General features: G+C 39.9%; 1 protein-coding gene across 3 annotated transcripts in view; it reads right to left on the bottom strand.

Annotated features, from left to right (window-relative positions):
• Positions 1-19,111, bottom strand: part of ECPAS (Ecm29 proteasome adaptor and scaffold) — a 72,314-nt gene that overhangs the window by 27,144 nt on the left and 26,059 nt on the right. For all 3 annotated transcript variants that reach the window (XM_082074459.1, XM_082074458.1, XM_082074460.1), the window contains 19 exons: positions 18,585-18,666; positions 18,203-18,322; positions 17,943-18,028; positions 17,587-17,665; positions 16,415-16,464; positions 15,784-15,850; positions 15,555-15,677; positions 14,294-14,397; positions 13,123-13,246; positions 10,860-10,940; positions 10,178-10,406; positions 9,539-9,630; positions 7,627-7,761; positions 5,669-5,834; positions 5,089-5,261; positions 4,502-4,603; positions 2,878-3,001; positions 1,840-1,985; positions 643-697 (listed from right to left, as the gene is read on the bottom strand). In XM_082074459.1, coding sequence (XP_081930585.1) covers positions 643-697; positions 1,840-1,985; positions 2,878-3,001; positions 4,502-4,603; positions 5,089-5,261; positions 5,669-5,834; positions 7,627-7,761; positions 9,539-9,630; positions 10,178-10,406; positions 10,860-10,940; positions 13,123-13,246; positions 14,294-14,397; positions 15,555-15,677; positions 15,784-15,850; positions 16,415-16,464; positions 17,587-17,665; positions 17,943-18,028; positions 18,203-18,322; positions 18,585-18,666 — 2,138 coding nt within the window. The remainder of the gene's footprint in view (positions 1-642; positions 698-1,839; positions 1,986-2,877; positions 3,002-4,501; positions 4,604-5,088; positions 5,262-5,668; positions 5,835-7,626; positions 7,762-9,538; positions 9,631-10,177; positions 10,407-10,859; positions 10,941-13,122; positions 13,247-14,293; positions 14,398-15,554; positions 15,678-15,783; positions 15,851-16,414; positions 16,465-17,586; positions 17,666-17,942; positions 18,029-18,202; positions 18,323-18,584; positions 18,667-19,111) is intronic.

The following is a 19,111-nucleotide window of genomic DNA, read 5'->3' as shown; positions in this document are numbered from 1 at the left end:
ATCTAGTCTGGCAAGGCACAAGCCTTGCATTCTGAAGTAGCAATTTGTTCTGAAGGCATGTCCCCCATCAAATTAGGTGACATCTTCATGTTAATATTGTCACTGCAGATTTCTAAAATAACAGAGAGAGTTCCAAGAGCCATAAGTATCCTGACACACTACTGGTCCATAAAGCCCAGTGAAGTTAATGGTAATACTGTCTTCAACTTCAGTGAGCTTCAGATAGGCTGCCGTATGCTGCCCTTTCCACCAGCTGCCACGGGCAGACCTACAAGCCAAAATCTACTAGCTTAAAGAGGGCTTAGTGTTCCCGTCCACGCAGAATGCTGTGATACGCATCCTACTGCCCAAAGCAGAGCAGAAGCAGCACCACTGGAGTGTTTCTGTTACTACAGTCTGAAGGGAAAGTGCAGAAAAATATTTGTGTTTGGTTAGTAAATGACTGAAAAGCGTGCTTCTCATCTCTACATGCGAAGCCTAGAAATAATTCCTATTAGGTCAGGAATGGGATGTTTCTTACAGTCACCTGTTAATGCTGACTGACAGAGAGGGTGTAGGTGACTTTCTGCATGCTCCAAGATTCCCTCCAATCTGTTAAAAGTCCACCGAAAGACAAAATTCTTAAGATGTGGTAGTACTTACCATCACTATCTGACAGAATTGAAACAAATGCACTTTGAATATCCTTGAGATGAGACTGCAAGATGAGAAAAAAAGGCATTATTTTTATCTCAGGTTTTGGATCCTTTGTCTGGTCTCAAGAAAGTTCCTAACAGATAAACAGGCCATTTTATCAATGAGGTTGCCTAGCTAACCTACACTTACGACAATAACTGTCCTCCTTTCCATAAATGTAAGCAGTAGCCTGACTGACATTCACAGAATAAAACAGTTATTTGTCCAGCACCTTTTTACAGTTACCACACCATTAGTAAGCCATGTATTTTATTTTCCTTGCCTAATACATGGCAATAATGCGTCATAAACTTGGCTTGCTGTCAGATGGGGCTATTCTCTGTGCGAGGGTGTCTTTTCTTCATCCCCACTCAAGTGAATTTTGTCACCTTCCACAACACACACTGTTTAGACAAGTGTAATATGTGGCAAGGTTTTACACGCAACAAACAGACAACATTTGCAAAGCACCTATTGTCCCAAAGTTCTTTATCATTACCTGGAAAGCACAAAATGGTTGCATAGGGCCCTGACAGTCTATAGTATGTTTATGCAGAGAGAGGACATTTTGGTTGGGAATACTTTATTAAGTCCTTGTGTACAGGACCTTTCAAATTCTCTTATTGGAGAGAAGCACCGTAAATATAAGGTTTTCATCAAAGCACACAAAAAATACACAGTACAAGAAGCATATCATAACTGCTTCTAGGTACCAAAGTTGTGATAAACTCTGTAAAACAAACAAGTCCAGTTCTAGTTCTATCAAGTTCTAGTTCTATCAAGTCCATCTAGTTCTTCCCCTCCTAGATCTCCTTTCAATACTCTCCAAAAATAAATCCTAAAAACTATACAGACACCAACCTCTTCTTCCCAAGGTAAGATGTACTGCTAATTCATCTCACAACAGCTACTTAAACTACGCACAGTCTGACTTGTGTGCAAGTCAGATGTTTATAAAGGTGCTAAACAGCCTCATTTGTCTGTCAGTTAGTATGTTGCCCTAGTAACAAACAATAAGACACATCTCAAAAAGACCTCGATAAGGACTGCAGCAGCACTGCGGGAAAAGAAGCAAGGCAACCGAAGGAGAAGGAAGGGACAGAAAAAGTTGAGAAGCAAAAACAGAGACAATGAGCTAGTGTTAAGAGATGGCATATTTCTTACCTTAATCGCTTTATGTGTGCTCAGCTTCTTGACCATCGACAGAAGCCAGATGCAAGCTGCCTGCCTGACATGTGGGTTGGGGCTGATAATGTGCTTGTTCAAAATAAGGTCTAGGACCCAGGGAACCACATCATTCACTTTCAAATCTACATGAAAGCAAGAAAGAAAGAAAGAAAGGAGGAGGGGAGGGAGCTTTGTGAATCAGCTACATCCCATTCAATTTCAACATAACGTGCAGTGGTAATAAAAAACCTAATCAGCCTATAAGTACTCAAGTGACGCCTTAATCTCTGCTTATTCAGGAAAAGTCTTCACTGGAGTCACTGTGAAAGTATTTCTCCTAATAGAAGCATTGAGCAGAGTCCTCTTAACCCTTCACGAAACTCTTTCAGACCCTGTGGCCAAAAAGAGATACCACTCATACGGCATAAGATTCAGTGCACTACTTTTTTTTTGTTAGGACTCAAAATTTCTGGAACAACAGCAGGGTTTGATTTTGACCCCATTCTGCACATGCTCAGCTTTGTGTACACCTGAGATCTAAGACCACTCTCACAACATTAAAACACCGTTTTGCAGGTCTGAGGCTGATATTTACAGCCACCTGTTTTGAAGCTAACATTTTGTCATGCTTGTATTTCAATGGGTATAGAATCTTAGTCCTTAAATAAAATTTCTGCATTTATTGCATGTAAATGTCACTTAATCATATCAGTCCAAGTTGTTCAAAAAAGATTTGCAACCTGATTTTATAGACCTATTTTCCAGTGCAGGCTCTAAAACGCTATTTTAAAAGGTTTGTGTATGTTAAACCTGAAACTAACGCGACATGGCAACACAAAATGAAAAAAATTAGAACAAATGCAGTTTCAAGTGGTAATGAATTAGATTTTATCAAGAAGTTATTTAAACAGCACATGAAACAAAGTCTTCTACTGTCTGTGCAGACAGACCTGAAGAGGTGAAATGACCTGATGCTAGCTCAGCACTGTGAAATTTTACATTCGTGAATCCAGCTCCTGCGTTAGGAAAGCCTACCTGAAGGAGGGATGTATTCCTCCTCCGTGACTGTCCACGCATCACGTGCAGCCACCGAGCTGGTTCCTACAGCAGCGCTGGTAATAGCTTCGCCAACAGTGAACTGCAGCTCTATTTGCTTGGCCTGAAAAACACAACAGACCCTCACTGACAGTACTAATTAAACACAAACCAAAACTTTTGGCACTTCACCAAACCACAGTCTCTCTCCCAGCCCCAATTCTCAGCAAGATCCCTCTTTTGGTGAGCATCTGAGACTACATGGCACCTCAGAGCCACTGAAATTGATGGACACTGAGGTGATGTCAAACTCAAAAAAATGAATCATAAGAGCTAAAATTTCCACACTTAAAGTGTGCCCCCTACAAAGCACTTGCTAGTCTCTGCAAAAGTTCACCCTAGTGAACTGAAAGAATTGGAGAGACAGGATGAAAATGTTTAAAAAGTTAGAACAAGACTGACAGTCATTAATGAAAATCACCGTGGCTTTGTATGCAGTAGTAAAATATTGTCCTGTAATTCCATCCAGAAGCTGATCATCTCCAAGAGATGCACAGATTTGTTTTTCATGTTAAAAGAATGCAGACAATATTTTCCATTGTTTCTCTGTCCTCTTTCCACTATTCTCTAAGCCTTCGGGAAAGAATGTGCAGAATTCTGCCACTGTTCTGTCACTATTTATGATGAATCTTGAATCGTAAGAACTGATTTCCGTACCTGTTGAGTACCTTCTAGATAGCTTTCCTTACTCCCTGGAAGCACAAAATGCTCAGGCATTTGGAGATGTAAGCCCTTAGCTTCCTGCAATCTAAGATAATTTTTTTTCAAGTACATATTTTATAAAAGATGCTGTAATGACCCTAAACAATTACAGGAGATAAACACGGCACCTAAAAGACATAACTTTATGTTTTTGTACACAACGTTCTTACTATTCTTGCTTGCTTGATCACATCAGATTGGAAGACTCAGCAAACCCAACCTGTCTGATACACAATAGCTGCTTCTACAATGCTGAATCCTGTGTCAGTATGAACAAGGGAGAAAGATAAAACAAGCTGTAAATGAAAAACAATAAAAACGCTCCTTGACTATTTAATTTTGCTGTCTGGCATATAGCAATATGTAGAGCAGCTCTGAAGTACTGCGAAAGAACACAGTTCACTACATCAACGCATTCAGATTGAAAACAGATACATATATTTCTACACAGAAAGTTTCTAATTCAAGTGTGCTATATCAGCTGATGTAGTTCAGATGAAAAAGGTCTATTTATATTATCTACTTCTAGGGTACTTTTGAAGGCCAAAGTACAGGCCTATGGCTTCATTACTATAAGCTCTTAAAATCTTACACATACAGACAGTCCTCCTGAAAGAGAATGCATATTTGTCTCAGAGACTGGGGCAGAAACCTTGACTGGCAAGTTTTTAAACCATGGCATAGAATATTTTATAAGCCCCAAACATACCTCTGCTCTCTATTTCAACGCAGTTTTTAAAAATCCAGCAACACTATTACAACAAGACAGCTTGCCTTGCAAACTTGGCTCTAAAGATATAAAGAGCGTTGAAATAGAAATACACACTGCAGTATAAAGACTAATACATGGATAGTGCCTCACCTCCACAGAATCCATTAAACCCTGCAACAGCAGCTTCTGGTGGGGAAAATTTTCATCTCCAACTGGGAAGTAACCCAGTGTTTGTATTGCTCGTTCCTTCATCTTAAATAGAAACAAAAAACGTATATCATCACATAACCTTCCTGTAAATCCAGAAGATACACTTCAAACCCACTCTTTCACTTAAGGTACCAGAAGATAGACAAGCAAGTGACTTATCAGATCAATCAGTGCAACTCTCTTCCAAAACACAGATCAAAACAAATGTCATGCTACCTTTGAGGATTATTTCCAGGTAAGCGAAGTTACTCTCATTTTTCTTGAATTAAAATTAGGACCCTTCATAGTTCTCATCCCTTAAGCTCTTACATAGAACTATAGAATGCAGAAGCGATCAACTGCTCAACACCACTTGAAACACCCTTAGCCTAATTCTGAAAACCCCTAGCCTAATTCCGACTCACTAAAGCAAACAATAAGTATAATTCCTTTAAAAACCAAGGCCGAGTTGGGCAGGTAAGACATAAACCCAGGGACAGTGCATTCCAGAAATGAACAAGAATCATAACAATACTACAAAATCTTGCCTTGTTTGTTTCCTTGCTGGAAGGGATTCGGGCCAATAAGTTTTCAACAAGTTGCATTTTTGTAAATCCTGGTCCTTCACTGGGGATCGGCAAGGGGCCATTCCTGCCAATCTCCCCAAGAGCTGTACAAGCAGCAACCACAAGGAAGGGAGAGCTGCTATCCAGAAAAGAACCTACAGAAAAAGTAAAACAGGATCACTTGGATTTTGTATTATTATTTAGCAATGTGCAGGCAGGCACTTGTATATTACCCATGCAAGAAGCAAAGTGTTTATCTTGTCTACAGCATCATGCTAGAACAAAATCAAAGTGAAAGGAGACACTGAGAGGATTCCAGGCAGTGGCACTGCTCCTAATTTTGCTAGGTTGGTCTATGAGCTAAAAGCCCACCTAATTCTTATGGAAGAGAGTTATGTCCATGCATCTAATTACATGACATTTTTACAGGCTGTAAATTCTATTACAGAAAGTGAACTCAAGATTGCAGTATCTATGGGGTGAATATCTTAGAAAAGTCCTCAGCCAGGGATGGTTGAAAAAACAACTGTTACATGCAGCAAAGTCTTAGGCAAGAAGTTACCTATTGTCTCTGTCGTTAACTTTATGAGCTGTTCTTGTTCTGGCATGACGGCAGTGTTTGGCTGTTTTACGTCTTGTAGCTCCATTGTTCTCATTTTCCCTTTGGCCAAGTACCTTCCTATGGTAAATCCCAAAGCCAACAAGGATCCATGTTGGACCTCCGGGCTCTACAGACAACACCAACAGTGCAGAAAATCTTATTTTCGAAGCAAGTAACACTTTGCACAAAGCACTGATTTTAAAACACATACGGATAAGCCAGATGAGAAGACGCCATGAAAAATAAAGAGTTGTAACACATAATGGAAGAACAGAGAATTTGATATTGTTAGTGTTCTCTGATGGATGGAGCTCTTTAAGATAAAAGTAACAAAACTCAGAAGAGATTTAAGAGGACAAATTAAGAACTTATCACCAGCACTCACATTCCCTTGGTAGCTAGGTTAAAAAAAAAAGTCCAACTCATCTGATTTGTTGAGCATACTCAGATTTAGGGGACAAAATATACTGTACAAAGCAGTAAAGGGGAACTAGTCTAGATTTGCCTTGCTAAGAATAAGAACACACTTGGCCTACAAACACTGAAGTCAATGCCTCTAAACAGTTCAGTAGGCCATCCTGCACTGCAGAAAGTTGCATCAGTATGACTGTGCTGCCAGGACGGGATCCTCAGCCTAGCCTGGTCACCAGGGACTGCTCTGTGTTGTGGTCTCACAGCAGCAAAGCCAGCTGAGGACAGTCCTTCACCCTCTCCACTTCAGCTATCCATTTGCACTGCAGTCCTCGCCGGGCCACTACAGATCACCACCACCCCACTGGTTCTGTATATCCACAGCACACCAGAGCTCTACCTGACTCAAACTCAAAAATGCACGGGAACACTCTGCCTTTTTTTGTTGTCGTTTCATGGTTCACATCCCTCTTTATTCCCAGCCAGGTTCTGTGACAGGTCAACCATGGCTTCACGGGTGACAGGGGCAGAAAGCAGCCATGGGGGCTAGGACCCATCTGTGCCAGCTTTGTGACTGCAGAAGCTGCGCCCTATGCTAAACCAAGCAATGACATCGCTTTGGCTCACAGACACAGCTTTCACAGATCCAAATTAAATCATGTTTGTTAACTACAGCATAAAGCAATCAGCACATCTTTGTCCATATTTGAGCCTGTTACCTCCAATGTAAAATAGCAGCCCATAAAGTCCTTCAGAGAGACTGATATAAAATTTTCTTGGGGAAACAGAACCTAAAAACGGTACTGCTGTCCCTCCCTTTCAGGATTCAAGACACACCAGCAAAGAAACCTGCCCAATTTGTTTTCAGGAGTCCTTCTCAATGCTTATTGTGGCAAAATGCAGAGGTAAGCACACAATGGGAGGGGGAAGGAGCTGCAGGAGCGGGGCAGGCAGGCAAACCCACCGTGTAACAGCTGAGCAGTCCATGTGGGGTGGGAGGGAAGAAACCAGCCCTCACCCAGCAAAGGCTGCTGTTGGAACAAGACGTGGGGTGATGTGGAGCCAGGAGGTGGCTGTGGCTCAGGAGGGGAAGGGGAGTTGAACATTTAATGAGTTAAACATTTCCTTGGTTCTGTAGAATGTGACCTGTAGTCACAAATAGGGCATCAGCAAATGATTTGAGGTAGGCAGTGTGATCCATTAACACTCAGTGGGACAAGCTAGCTAAAACTGGTTAAATACATGACAGTGCTGGCTTTGCCTGGGGAGTACCTCCAGGAAACCCTTCTTCTGACCTTAACAACAGCTTCAGGGATTAATTTATTTTAAGATCTGTTGCACTCACCTACAAGAAAAATCCCTTCTCACCGTCCAACTGGACGTCATCTAGTTAATTTTACACTCAGATTAAGGCTAATACATCCTGGACACACTATGAGATTCAGATTTCCTATCAGTTACATGACAAGAGAAAAAACAAGAAGAAGCAGACAAAGGAAGGTAGTTACACGGCTGTCTTTCGTCATCTTGATCAACTGCTCCAGGGAGGCCCTGAGCTCATTTCCAGACATGGTAGACAGCACTACGGAATAAAACAGGGCTGCAAGCTCACGCATTTCTTCTTTATTCGTATTCATCAGGCTCTGTGGGAGATTTTAAAAAGAAAAATATAGAAGCAGTTTCTTATACAGTCTGTTCATGCAGAGCTTCAATATACAAGCACAACTGTCGAGTACATAAATAGTACTTAACTCGTAAACCACTCTTCCAACTGACAGCGTTATCATTTAGTCAGAAACAAAGCACTCAGTTCAGCAGAGCATTTATTACACACGCAGTGTTTAGGAAGACAATTACCACTAGCCACACAAGGGCTACCCACACATTCTGGCCTCAACACAGATTGAATGTTTGGCTGAATTTGGTCTTCAGAGAAGAGCTTCCAGATTTTGCATCCACACTAAGCTAAAAAAAAAACCCTTAAAGACACCATTTTTCCTGAGATACTGGAGGCTTTAATTTCTTTTTTATTAATAAAAAAAAATGAAGAGGTTAAACCAGTTAAATCCAATAGTGACCAAAAAAAAAAAACCCAATAAAGTGTTCAGGAAATCACAGCTCTCAATGCAAATTAATCCACTGTGTCTTGGAGATCTTGTATTACCTAAATTATTAAAAAGTTGAATTTGGGAAGCCTCAGGTAATTTGTTAGGATATAATCTTACCTCTGACATTAATGTGGTGTATAATGCAAGACACTAATGTAAAAAATTCATACCGAAAGCTTTGAATGTCTTGGGCCACTGCAGACGCAGCAAAAATGAGCCAAGCAAACAAACAAGAAATTAGATCTGTGAGGCTCATGAAACATAACTCTACCTTCAACTCAAAACTTGCATCAGATCACATAGCTGACTTCCAACAAACCCCTGGACCTGTCCCTTCCACTTGGCAAAGAGAAATCACACAAAGGATGATTTACATTTCTGCAACTAGGTAGTATCAGTATCAGCTTAATTTTGCAAATGGACACCAGGAAAAAAAAAGGTTTTTCTGCATATGATGAGCAATACTGAAAAGAAGTATGTTTCCAAGTCCTCTCCTTTGAGATTCATACCTGCTCTTAAATGACTTAAATGGCTTAAACTGTATATAGTGCAATGCAGTACAGATATCAGCAGAAGAAATTTATCAAACACATTCTTAACTTGACCAATTGTTTCTTTCTGCCAGATTCCCCCAATGGAAGTGAAAGCAACCTGTAAGACCTTAGCAAATCCTGGATGCTTGAAGCAAATAATGAAAAAGCAGGAAGTTCCCTGAGAAAATAATCTAGTGAAAGCAGAATTCTCTTTGGCTTATGCCCAAGTAGGCTCCACTTTATCTGTTTTATCCCTTGAGCCTAATTAAAAAAAAAAAAGTTAAAAAAACCTCCACAGAAAGGGTTCTAATACAATTAAGGGCCTAATTAATCTCATTTTTCTGAGAAGCCACTTTCATCTTCCAACTGGAACATTCCCACTGTTAAACAATTCTTAAAAAAATTTGCAGAATTTTGTTTTCAGTTTTCTTTTGCTGTTTAATGGATCTTCTGATCGACAGGAAAAACTCACTATGCTAACAGGAATGATGACACAGATTACCCAGAACATGTCAGTCAATGAACAAAATCATAACACCAAAGAACAAAAACATAGCTTTCCCCATCCTGCTACATGGAATAGCTCAGGAGGTGTTGACTGTAGGAAGAAATACAAGATTTCAAATTAAGTGCATACTTGGAAATAACACTCCATTCCACCACAGGAAAATGACAGATCTTGCTAATGCCAAAGCCCCTTTACAAAAAAAACCCAACCCAACCAAACCAAAACAAAAACAAATAAACCAAACCACAACAACAAAGGGTTTTCAACATACCTTTATCCAATCCATTTTGTCTACAAATCTAGTGGCTAGTTTTTCTGGATACACTGAAACAACTTCTAGAAGACAATACATGACTGGCAAACCTAAACAGTAATTAAAAAAACAGGTTATTAAACAACTGCAATATTTAAAACCATCTAACAATCAGCGATAAAAGCACGTTAAGAAGTATCAGGCATTTCAAAGCATTCACTTGCATTTCACTAGGGATAACAAATAACGCAGAATAATAGATCATAAAATTTCTCAGAAGTACTAGGGAAACTAACAGAAGCAAACATTCTGGTAGCAATTTGTTTTAAAGGCATCCAAGTGCTTTAAGACTACACTTGTCACAGATATGCTATTATCAGAGTGCAGAAGACATAGCATTCACTGCTGAGGAAGCTGTTACAGACAATGGCTTCACAATTTTAAAGCATTATGTAAAGCAATGCTGCAATTTGACTGTTCTGCTTCTCCCACCTACACAGCAGCACAAAAGAGAACAAGTTTAAACTGAAGAGTATTATATATAGCCCATGCTGCAAGTCTGTGATTGCTGCAGACAAGTTCAAAGCTCTGGGCGCGGCAATAAATTTCAAATAAGACTTTATTTTTTTCAAGATGATGCTGCACACAGCATCTTACCTCCAACACCAGCTAGCAGCTGCTGAAGAAGGCTAATATATATATGTACAGGGTTTGTTTCTCCACTTTTTGAAGAGGAGGAGGAAGAAAAAGATATGTGGTTGCCAGACATGAGGTTTCTTATGTAACGTCCAATGGCTGGAGCATGATCTTGCATATCTGCCAGGCTCTGTGAGGTTGGCATCACACCTGCACTGTGAGCAAGACACATCCGCAGATACAGAACTATCTAAGTACAGAAGAGAAAAACACGCGAGAGTAAGTGCATGAGGACTTGGAAAACCACAGAGGAGACAAAATAAAAGGGCAGCAAATATGCTGTATTTAGTGTAATCAAAACAATACAGTTCTTTCTCTAACCAAATCTGGACAGAAGAGTCAGCATGGACATAGGCACAAAGTGTAACAAATCTTAGGACCAGCAGAATGGGACTTCTGCACAGGATTGCCAGTTTCTCCCTCTGTGGAGCAGCCCTCTTGGGAACATTCCTCCCACCCCCCTATGAAAATCCTGTTCAAGCTGCCATTTTAGGGACAGACAGATAAAAGATGGAGAGTCAACCCCAACATCTGCTTAAAAAAAGAATTTTAGAGTGTAGGGTGACTTATGGTAACTGTTAGCTTTTTACACTGTCCTCTAAATAATGGTACAGCTATCCAAGAAGTAAATCCAGACAATTACCTCTCCAAATGTGGCAGGATTGAAAGGCAACACTGCAGTTCCAGTCATGTATTTAGCTGGAGTTTTCATTCGGTGAGAGGCCTAAACAACAGAGTGCATTAAGACTGAACAGTCAGACCCATGAGCAGCAGAGATGTTGGAAAGGTCAACGAAATTTTGCTGATGCAACTATGATTATCCTCCACTTAGCAACTGAAAATGTACAACAGTTCTATAACAAGAAGCACACAGTGCACTTGGTAATAGCACAGTTTAGGTCCATCAGCTTTACATCCCTATCAACTCAGAAAGTGGAAACTCTGAACTCATGGAGGGAAAGGCAAGGAAGGCTGGAGGAGGACAACGTGTTTTCTTCCCCTCGGGAAAAAAACCAACTGCTTTAGAATTTAGAAATGAAATAACTCACAAACTTCCAGACTCTGAAGCACCCCAGCTGACACGCAGCCATGAACCCTGGGGGGCAGCTCTGCCCGGAGAGGCTCCCCGGTACCGGAGGTGGGTGCCTGAGCCCCACCAGTCAAGCCCAGGGACTCTCTCAGGCCCTGCTGCCTACTAGGTAGAAGTGAGCAACTCCTTCAGTGGACATGTTAGCTTTGACAGCAGGAATATTCCGGGGCAAAAACACCTGAACAGAAGGTTTCCAGTGACACCCACTGCAAACGCTGCAGGAAAGCATGTCAGGATCCTCTGTGCAACATGCACATTGGCGCCAGGGTTGGGCTCAGCACAGCAGCCTTGCATCTGAATAAACACGAGGCACAGAAGTCAGTATGTTCTTGGGTCTCCTAACATGCTCAGATCTTTGGCAGCACTGGAACTTCAATGACATCCAAAACCACTAGCAAAAACCTGAATTAACGAACCAGATTACTCCTTTGAAGAATGGGTTCCCATCCATATCCAGCAGATCAGGTCCTACTCTTTAACGTATTTTTTTGCAGAAGGAAACTCAACTCATGCATCTTGGGCTGCTCTGCCAAGCAATGCATACAAACTACTCAAACATGTCCAGCACTCGCAGATTATTCATCATATGTGAAAATTCACACTTTGAGATAACTAACCAAAGAAAGGATTTTTTTCTAACCTCAAGGATTTTTTAATATGCCTTCAGGACATGTAAGGAAGATCTGAAAAGTGCTCATTTTATTTTTCTTTTATTTCACCCAGAAGTGAGGGAATCTTGATTTTCTCAGGAGTGCTTAAACTAGTTATACTATAGTTATTTAATGACATTACAGAAGTGAAAAAAAAATATTAAAATTAACCACAAGGGGACTGGCATTTAAGTGTTATCTAAAACTCTATCTTGGTTTCTTAATTTTTTATATCTATTTGAATAACCAGTATTTTGGACAAAAGCAAGGTTTTTCATAAAGCTTCGAATATTTCCTACAGTAGCAGAGTACACCATCAGCAGAGTATACAAGATTTCACAAGAAATCTCTCACATGTGGGAGTTCTGCAATCACAGAGCTCTTCCAAAGCCAGATGTGCTCCAATATGATATATTTCTGACATTTAAAAAAAAAAATAGACCATCAGAGGAAAAAAAAAGTATTGTCAGTCATCTTTCACATCATATTTATAGCCTAAAAGCCTAGTTTAGCTACTATACACAGAGGTGTGTAACACAAACTAGATTTTAATACCTCTCCAGATGGTGTCTCTGCACAAAAACTGAGGGTAAACTCAGTGGTACAGTTTTTAGCATATACACTAGACTTGTGTACGTGGCCATTATTTTCACAGATTGCAATGAAGATGAATAATTAAGACTTTAACAAACCAGACTTCTTCACTTGTTCCAGCATCTCCTTTCCTAGCCTGCAATCTTTTTTCTGGTTTATGCACAATATTATTTTTCACCAGCCCAACCAAATAATGATTTTCCTATCCCTTCACGAATACATTTGTCAGCAAACTGTTTGTAAAACCTACTGGATTATCACTCTTGAACACTGGACTCCTCACTTCATACATCATCTGCACAAAAAGCATCAATGCAAAATAATCCCTTTGTTAAAGGACACGCTTCCTTGTTACTTAACATTCAGATCTCTTGTAATTAATGCCAGCAGAAGGTAACGATGAGTGCTAATCTTGGCAATGCAATACTACGCTTGGTCTTCACTGTCATTTTAGCTAACTTTATTCATCAGGGGAGGTGTGGGAGACAGAAACAGGCAAGGGAAGACCACACTTATTACATGCCTGAGCATCAGGAATGTGTATGTCATCTACTGAGACAAAAGCACTGTACCTTGTCTTGAATGTAAAGGACCATTTCAGGGAAGGGAGGAGTCTGCTTCCCAGAACTCTCCTTTTCATTTCTACCAGGAAATGTTCTCAGCACTCGCTGGGCTTCTCCATGTACCTCCTCCCGCCTTTCAGAAGACAATATGAGAAACAGACGTTACTTGCACAGAACAAGTGGCCTTTAATGAGCAATGAGATATCTTGGGAAGCTGAGGGAGTTTTTAAATGATAAGTGGGGTTTTTTTGAAAGGAAGGGGAAAAAAGCTTGCATTGGAACTGTTAATGATTTATTTTAGAGATGGGGAAGAAAAAGGATAATGATAAGTGGCCTCTGGATCAGCCCACTTCTGCTCCTTTTACATCCTGCTGGTGTTCACCACCAGCTCCTGCTTCCCACATTCTTCTTCTCCTGTCTGCTCCTCCTCCCCGTCACTTCCTATATTCAAGCTTCAGCTGACGCTTATCAGGTTTATCACTATCTACAAAGCAGAAGACCAACTCCTGAAACAGGGCTGACGCTGCAACAACAGCTGTTTGTTGCATTGATCGTTTTAGCTGTCCTTAGTTACACAATAGCTACTCACATCAAAAATCAAGCAATTAAAGTAAGCTGGAAAAAAACCCACCACTTAAATTGAAATAACAGAAAACTGCAAATTAAATTATTACTGTAATTTAATGAATCAACTACCCCTCAGCAGAGAGTGGCAACTCTCACAAGCACATGCTCCTGTCTCTTTGCAAACACAAGTTAAAAATAGACTTCTAGAATTTGCCAGGCAAAATAATTTCTAGCCACTGAAAGGTGATTTCAATTAATGCATGTTTACTTTGCAATTGCTATTGATCATCAGCATGAAGTGCTTTAGTGACAGCAGTTCACCTGGAAAAAGAATCCAAGCCAAAGAATACCATAAGGCACAGTAACACTCTCCACATTACTGTCAAGAATGCCCCTATAATAAAGGTTAATTCCCAGATTACTGTACTTATTTTCAGCGAGTGAGTTTTTATTTACTTACATACACACACATATATATATGCATTCGTATTTCACACAAACATATATCGGATGCATATATATAAAAATATATATATATATCTGTCTGTCTATCTATCTATCTATCTGTGTGCGTGTGTGTGTATGAAATAACTTAAAAAGGAAAACAACTTACGGGTCTCCTGCAGCTAACAGGAGTAAGTATTTGGAAGCGATATGATCTGGAGGGAATACCGTGCTAGCAAATTTCACAGCCACTTGACGTACTTGAACTTCAGGCTTAAAGAGAACAGACACAAACAGATGGTTTAATTTTAAATGAACACACTCATGACCTGCATTCATCACTTGTAATCATCAGTCATCTGTTTTGTTCTCTGGTACCAACATGACCCAAAGAGTTTAGACATTTTAAGACAGCATTCTTGCTGACTCTTCATATGGCAGGAGACAGGGAAAAGAAAAGTTAGTGTCTCATATACACAAAAGTGGAAAACAAAACATTTAATTAAATACATGCACATTTTTGAGAATCATAAATCAGGATTATCGCTAATTCTTAGACATCTTAACTGCTCCACCCAGGCAGTTTTGAAATTAAGGAGGACATACATCATCTATCCACATAAAACAGAGCTGTTCTTAGGAGTTGCACAGCCAGAGGTAGAAAAGAAACATTAGCTTTGGGTGGTCATTCTCCCTGCTGGGTTCAGTCTCAAAATGGTATTGCCTGGAGATCTGGATTGCTCAAGCACCCAGGCAAGAGTCATCAGCATGAAAATAGTCTATTACAAGTCTATTGCAAGCACTAGAAACACGTCTACCTCCACAGTCACTCTGAGTACACGTGCAAACACAAACCCACTCTTTCTGAACACCCAGACCTCTGGGGAATTCTGAGCACAGACAAGATACTCAGTAAAGTAAGAGAGTCAGTGAAGTGTGTTTTCCTCTGAATTAGTGTTTCAAGGCTGAGCTCCTGTGGGGGTTCCCAGGTGACTTATAATGTTAGAAATCACCCAGTGGGCTGAAATCCCCACTTAGCAGTGAATGATCCTTTCTACCGAAGTCTTGCTTTCACAAAGCATTTCACAAGATAGTGTCCCCAAAGCATCTACTTCTCAAAAGTTTTATTAGGAGGAGACTATGAGAAACATACAGTGTAATCCCAATGGCTTTTCTTTCCAAAACACAACACGAATAGAAAGTTGCATTTTTACCCTTCTTGCAGCCACTGTACCATATTAAAAATACTTTATCTGAGCATACAAAACCCTATTCTCTCAGATAGGCCAGTAAGAAAAGGGGGACCTGTTCCAAAAGTATACAACAGGAAGTGTCAAGAAACACAAAAACAATTAACAGCTCTTTTCTTAAGGTATTTAATTAATTAATTAGTTAAGGTAATTAATTAATTCTAACTCCACTGAAAATACCTTTATTAAACAAGAAGCTACAAGAGCTTCCATCAGGGTACGCTGGGCTCCTTCCAAGCTACTGTATGCTCCAACCATCAAAGATAAGGCCTCCTGAACGGCAAGTCTAGTATCAGGATCCTCCTGCAGCACAAAACCAAGAGTTGTCACTCTACAGCATGCAGGGACAAGAATAAAGCAAAACCAGCACAAAACAGTAATGATTTCCCAAAGACCCGTCAGCACCCACCTTACATAAAGCTTCAAAAAACTGCTGTAGCAGTGCTATATCCTTGGTAAAGAGCTGAGGCATCCGGCTGAAACAACATATTTCGATTAACAAAGTAAGTTTGGTTTAGTTTTGGTTTGGTTTATAAATTGTAATGCTTTACATTACATTTTATTGGTCGTCCCCTCATCTCACGTTTTAACTGTCAAACAAAACAGAGCCAGCACATGAAGTCTGCTCTATCTTATCCATTTTGACCACAGAGCAGCATCCCACACCTTAAGTTTGGAAAGCAAGATATTCTGTGAACAACTGCTTAGACCATCCGCACACCACTGAACATGCTATTTGACCAGCTTTATGCCCTCTGGTCTTTGTCGTTCATTCATTAAATTTTTGTTTCTGGAAATCCAGAAAGTGGAACCATTTCTTAAATTATGTGCATAATTCATGAGCTGCCATTAATCACTGCCAGAAAAGCTATCAGCTAAAAACATATTTCTTTTTACACCTCTGGGGATGTCACAAGAAGAATGCTTTTCTCTGCACTGTATACTCAATTGCAAAATTGGCAGGTGGCATAAACCTTGCTGCTTAGACTACTCTGGAAAAATTATTTAATGTCCCATTGCTTAAATGATGCTTCAGTTACCTGGAGAGCTTTCCAACCGCTGAATATGCCATTGACAGCAGTTTTGAATCCTTGAATGATAAAACAATAAATATAACTCAACAAAACTAGAAATACATAAAGGCATATCTTTTATAACTAAACATTTACTTTAAATCCTATCTTCAAAGTGCTCATTTGGGCTTTAAAGGACAGAGAATCTTGGAACATAAAATAATTGTTATCTGAGAACAAAAGCATTACATAGGAACTGAGGGAGCATGTTTTTCCAAAAGAAACAGGAAATCACACTTATTAACAAAACATTAATGTCCCTTCTGTTCTCAGCTAATCACATTTTATTCCAAGAGAGACAGCCAAGAAGAATCAGCAAATATATGAAACAGTAGCAAAGGGACAGAAACCTTCCCCACCAGCCCTAAAGAGCAGCTTTACACAAAGGAAGCTGTTTGCACAACAGATCCTGCAGATGACCAACACAGCACGTTCATATATGGGCTTCCTTCCTCCTGAACACTCCTTTTTTCATGTCCTTCCCAATGGCAGAGGAGGCCCACGTGCTCAACACCAACTCAGGCCAGAAGGTCACATCCAACAGTTCAAATGAACCAGCAGAAGGATCAAAGCTGCAGAAGAGGAGGTCTGCAGCATCAGCCCTTCATAAGATACATGCAGGAGTATCGTGGGGAACCTGCCTTCTGAAGTGGCACTGGAAAGACCTCTTCAGGCCTTGCTGGCGTTTGCAATTTGGTTTGTAACACCCTTCTCAGAGCAATGTCAGCCCTGGACAGACAGGGTGGAAGGTTTTACAAGCAGGTGTACACAGCTGCTAATCACAACAGGCTGTACACCCGGAGCTGCAACCCCTGTGTGCTCCAGAGTAATGAGTAACCGCAGTGAGATGCTACTCTGGCTTCACTCTTTAGATTAACAACACTCTTATTCCCTGAGACTTTGCAAACAGTGTCCAAGCACCTATCCATAGCTGTTGAACAAACGAAACAGATTTCCTACATAGCTTTTTACAGTATTTGCTCTTCTTCTAACAAAATAGCTTAAAAAGTATCCTCTGATATCCCCCTCAGCCATCTCCAAAAAAGAGATTTATATCAGTTTCCAACATAAAGGTATTGTCTTTTGCTTGTATTCGTATGAACAATTATAGCTCTAAAGCAAAGAACTTCTCAGCTTACCTCTTTGTATTCATTGATCATCTTTGTAAGTCCATTTAAAAGCATTGGGCCTAATGGTTTTATTTTACTTTCTGGACAACTGCAATTAGAGACACCAACAAACAAAATATTATCTTTTGCATCACTTAGGAGTATTTTGTCTCAGTATCATTTTTTCTCAGTTTTATTAAACTAAGAAATTACAGCTTAATGTGTTTAAGCATGCAAGTACATACACAGACTTCAGGATTAAGGAAAAAACCCTACTTTCTGAGTTTTAGTACTCTTTCTTTGCTGTTAGTTTAGTTATATATTTAGAACAGAAAGCATTCTAGGCAAATTGCTGACAAACATTGCGCTTACTCTAAATTACTTACATGATACAAATATGATGCACAAACTGCAAGGACAGGCTTCTCAGTTTTGCATTTGTGTTTGCACCAAAGAGTCCATCATAAACCACCTGGCCAAAAGAAATACAGAGCAAGTCAGAGAGTGTCTGGCCTCACTTTCAAAGGTTTTCTAATTTCCCTTCTTCTTTCAACACTGTCATCAGTAACAGCCCTTCCCTGCACTTAGGACTGGAGGAACTGTATTACCAAGCTCATTAGGAGCAACTTAGGAACATAAGCACTACCTGAATGTTAGCTGGGAACATCTCTGCAGCTTGCCTGGATCGCAGAAGATGAGGAACAATCTTTAATTTAACACGGGTGCTGACGGACTCGCGTTTCATTTCTGGTTTCAGAACAGATCCCTGTCAGAAAGAAAGTTGAAATAATATAGTGCATCTTCAGACAGCATACTTTTAAGTTAGCTAAATTGCCCTCTACTGCAAATCAGAACACACTGGGACAAAGAAAAAGAATACTAAATAGCAAAACTGTTCAGTGAAAGCAAAGATCAAAGGAAGTAACAGATTTAAGAAATACATATTTGCCCTCTCCAAATACAATAACGCAACTAAAATTACAGCAACTAAAATTAAGCACGTATGCAACTCGGAAGGCAAACCTTACCTCCTTGGTTTTCAGTGGTATATCCCCAAGATAAACTTTATACATTTTGTTGATGATAGTAGGATTGTTCCAGTCAATTAAACTAAAGAAAAAGACACATTCAACACCAACATGTTATGATTCTGATCCTTGATTACTGTTTAAAATATGTGTTTTACAGCATTTTGCATTATATTCATATTCTTAACAGAGTTTTAATAGATCTTATTTGACTTCTAATCACACCCCCCACATCCATGCAATATATAAGCATTAAGAATGTGAAGTGATTACAAATTTCACCAACAAATTCTGACAATATAATTTCAAATAATTTGTAAGAAACCTACACGCTCCCTTCTCTCCCACAGAAACAAGACACATAAACCATGGTAGTCTACCACCTGAATACAGAATGGTCACCTGTTAACAAATTTCTCCATGTTCTTCAACATGCTTTGACATTTCAACAGAAAAGAGGGTATTTTTAATCCTAGGACTACTTCATCTTGGTCTCTCAGACAAACCTGTGTGCCCACAATAAGCAT

This window comes from Streptopelia decaocto (assembly GCF_964273445.1).
Source record: "Streptopelia decaocto genome assembly, chromosome: Z".
Taxonomy (NCBI): domain Eukaryota; kingdom Metazoa; phylum Chordata; class Aves; order Columbiformes; family Columbidae; genus Streptopelia; species Streptopelia decaocto.
Note: the sequence above shows the minus strand (reverse complement) of the source record. Positions and strands in the feature narration are given on the sequence as shown.